Genomic DNA, 4073 nt, shown 5'->3' on the forward strand with positions numbered 1-4073 from the left:
ACCTTACTTTACGTGATTCTATGTAATTCTTTCATATTATCTATTTCTTTATGCCATGCTTATTTTCTCATTAACATAATTCTATTAGTATTCTAATTTTTAACTTAAAATAGAATTTATTGTTAAGTAAGGTTATAGACTTACGTTTTCTTTATTAAGAAAAAATAAAAATAAATCATATTTGTTGCTATGTTGAAATTTGTTATAAGAGTATTATGTTAAATTTTTTGTTTTGAATTTATAACTTATGTTATATTTTCAATTTCATTTGTTTTAGTAATATTGAATCTATATTGCACGTCATTTTTAATTAGAGTTGATAAATTATATTTTTGTCAAACATTTAATAATTTATGACATTTTATTTATATATTATTCTTTTTATCAAACATGCATTTCACGATGTTCGTAGAAACTTCATACTTTTAGTTGTTATGATCAATTCAATTGAAATATATTAATTTGAAAAAATATAAATCAATTATTTTTTCATAATATTAGTTAAGAAAATATGTTTATTAATTAATATATTTTCAAAAAGAATATATATCTTAAATATTTAATTTAATGTCATTTATAAAGTTTCTTGTTTGTCTAGTATAAATTTTAAATAATCAATTTTTATTTTAAAATTTTATTATAATTTTATGATTGCAATTGTGCATCCAAACAGAACATGTGGAATTAGGCATCCAAACAGGACATGTGTGTAATTACACTGTGGCAACCAAACAGGTCAGTGTAATTACTAGACAGTGTAATTACTAGGCTGGTAACCAATTCCAATTACCAGGTGGCTTTCCAAACATACCCTAAATGTATTTAAAGGAAGGCTTGGTTTTAGGGGAGGGCAGAGACAGAAGACAAGGTTGAACATTACTACAGCAACTCTTCCTCAGCAGTGAATTGTTGCTTCTCTATTTAAAAAATAAACTAGATCGTTCAATGCTCACCAGTTGTGAGAATCAAAGCTATTATTGCGATTGTCCCCCATCACGAAGACATAGCCTTCAGGAACAAGCTATAAAATGACAAAGCAGTGTATTAGATCTTTGAAGAAATTACATCATATAGACATCATTGCATGTAGACAAAATATATGCATTACCACTGGTTCCATTTCATAGGCAAGGGGCTCTAAAATGAAATCTTCATCTTGAGCAACACCATTCAAAAACAGTTTACCCTCACGCACCTGCATAAAGTGTAATCCTTAAATAAGATAGCACACTTGACAAAGCTACTAGCAAAACATGGTAAGAGAAGAAGAACTTACTTCAACATAATCCCCAGCTAATGCAACAACTCTTTTAATGAAGACGTCTCCAGCACTACAACCAAAAATATGCTGCAAGATACAGAAAACTGCCTGTTGATAAATGTGTGTGCAGAGTAAAAATTTCACACTACAAGCAATCCAGACAACTCTGGCGTACCTGAAGGATTGGTGGTGCTTTAAATATCACTATGTCTGAAATGTCAGGTTGCCGAAAAAAATATGAAACCTGAAATGCAACAGGAAGCATAATAATCAGTGAGAAGTGTAAACAATCAGGACATAAAATCTTAATTTGCATAGAATCCCAACATGTCAAAGTTTCACTAACAATTGCAGTACACTCATCTGTTGCATGAAAGGAATCAAGATATAAAGATAGAACTAATCATAAGCATAATGAGCTTTCTTTCCCCAATCAGGACAATTGGTTGCTTAGCACTACTTGTACAACCCTCTCAACAAGGTTGGATGCAAGACAGACTTCTTAATTAAAGAAATCAGCTCAATAAAAGATTGAATTTGCCAGAACACAATGGGAATTCATTCAACATTTCTGAAGTCCAAACAAAATCATTGATAACAAAAATGGAGAAGGAAGACATCAACCGTCTAACACAATTATTATGGTGCAAGGAAACAAAACGATGCTTTTGCAAAAACATCGATAAACCAAATAAACTAGTAAGCAATTAGGATCGGGTTGGACAATATATTCAATCAATCAATTGACTATGCTTCATATTTCAGTTAAAAAGTGCCATCAGATCAAATAATTCTAGTAAGACTCTGAAAACTGAATAGGAAAATACTAGATTATCAAGACACCAAATATCATGGTAACCATCAATCACATATTCAGGCCAGTTATTTGCCAATGAAAAACAGTAATATACTCAAGCTACTTGCCAGTATCTCTACGTCTTCAAGCTATATCAATAAACTTCAGCAAAAAGAAAGAATTAAATATACCTTTTCAGCCATTATACGGTCACCCTTATCCAGAGTAGGGGACATGGAAGCAGATGGAATTGATCTTGGCTCAGCCAAAGATGACTTAAACATTATGCTAACACTCAAAGCTGTAAAAGCAGCTTTTGCATCATCAGAGCAGATGTTCAACAACTTTGACACCCAACGGCTCTTGGAAACCTTCATTTCATTGGACAAAGGCTCCGACCGAACAAAACTTTCACTACACCTAGTTTCAGTCCCACCTTTATCCACCTCGGAACTCGCCGAGGACCCAATACTGGGCTCATTACAAGGAAGCCATTTCGAGCCCTGAAAAAATGGAAGAAAGGAAGACGCCTTCAAAGGCGAAATCCCCAAAGTATTCATGGTACAAGACCCAGAAGAAGACCTCATCAGCGAAATCAATCCAACAACCAAAGGTGAATTCGAACTTCCGCCAAGAAGCTCAGAAGCAAACGACGAACACACTGAACTGGAAGAAAACGACCGGGAAGAGTAAGTATTACTCACCGGCCGTGGTTTCGGTTTGGTCCGGCGGAAATCGGAGCAATTTGATTCGGGTTTTTGAGCTGGTGGATGGAAAATTCGAGATCGGACAGTACATTCGTGAAAAAACCTGCAACCCACGACTTTCGAAGAAGCCGATGATGCTAGGTTTTGGGCTAGGTAGCCGGAATAGGTAACGGTGAACCGGATCGCCATAATAACAAATTGTAATAAACCGAGCAAGATGTAGAGAATTGTGGGTTCGGAAACTAACGGGGAGAGTTGTAAAAACCTTACAAGAAGCGAAGAAATGCCATCGGGATTGATGAAATCAGAGAATTGGAGAAGAAATCGGTGAATTGAAAAGTTAGGTCAACGGTTTGAGTATAAGAATTGAACGGTGAACTGAAAGAATCGGATCAAAATTAGGGTTTTTCAAGAGGGTATTAAGTGAACGGAAAAGGGAAATGATGATTTTGCTCTCGACGACGGCCGGCGAGAACTCGCCGGAGAAAAAGGGGAGGATATTCAGATGCCAGGAAAGTGAGAAGTCCACAATTTTGTGAAGGGTTTCGGGTATAATAGTTGGCGGCTATTTGTTGTGTGGAAAACTGCCCTTGTTTTTTACAATAACTACGGAAATACCACTCCCTCATCTGCTGGGTCTTGTCCACTTCTGTTTAGTTTTATCCGGCGTTCAGGTAACTAATTTTTGTGAAATTTTGTTATATTTGAATTAATTTTAATAAAATATAGTTGGATTATTTTGCTCTTATCATAATTTTTAGCTTGTTTTAGTCATCGTTCATTTAAAATAGCATAATACATAAATTTCATAAAAAAATTTAATTTTTTTAAAATTATAATATTGACTTTATTTTCGTTACTCATTAACTAGTGATTTTATAAGTTGACTTTTTATATTTTTTTGTTTTATTAAATAATAATTTCTATTTTTCTTGATTGTTTATGAAAAAGATATGTTGCTTATAAGTTCAAATTCAGTTATTTTATCAGAACAAATTGTTCTTGTATAAAAATTATTGACGTACAAAATTATCAAGTTAAAATTTTCTTTCGTAATAACATTATATATATATATATATATATATATTATTCTCTCGATTCCCTCTTCTTTCAAGTAAAAATAAGTTGAGAAATCAATGAAATTTTTTATATAGATAATAATTTGGAGTTTTATTTTTCTTTAAAATTCTTTTATTAATTCAAATTTAAATCTAAAACTTAAGTTACAAAGTAGTGATAGAATAAAAGAAATTGATTTCTTTTTCTCATTCCATATTCATACTCATTTTGAATCCAATTAAACCTAAAT

The 4073-nt window shown here is 32.6% G+C and overlaps 1 protein-coding gene across 1 annotated transcript in view; it reads right to left on the bottom strand.

Annotated features, from left to right (window-relative positions):
• Positions 1–3299, bottom strand: part of LOC102587949 (thylakoidal processing peptidase 1, chloroplastic-like) — a 4662-nt gene extending 1363 nt beyond the window's left edge. Inside the window, exons 1-5 of the mRNA XM_006354875.2 lie at positions 2249–3299; positions 1437–1505; positions 1277–1348; positions 1109–1195; positions 954–1021 (exon numbers count right to left, since the gene is read on the bottom strand). Coding sequence (XP_006354937.1) covers positions 954–1021; positions 1109–1195; positions 1277–1348; positions 1437–1505; positions 2249–2953 — 1001 coding nt within the window. The 5' untranslated portion in view covers positions 2954–3299. The remainder of the gene's footprint in view (positions 1–953; positions 1022–1108; positions 1196–1276; positions 1349–1436; positions 1506–2248) is intronic.
• Between the last annotated feature and the right edge of the window lie 774 nt (positions 3300–4073).

The sequence above is a fragment of the Solanum tuberosum genome, unplaced genomic scaffold, assembly GCF_000226075.1.
Source record: "Solanum tuberosum cultivar DM 1-3 516 R44 unplaced genomic scaffold, SolTub_3.0 scf00184, whole genome shotgun sequence".
In the NCBI taxonomy this organism is placed as follows: Eukaryota; Viridiplantae; Streptophyta; class Magnoliopsida; order Solanales; family Solanaceae; genus Solanum; species Solanum tuberosum.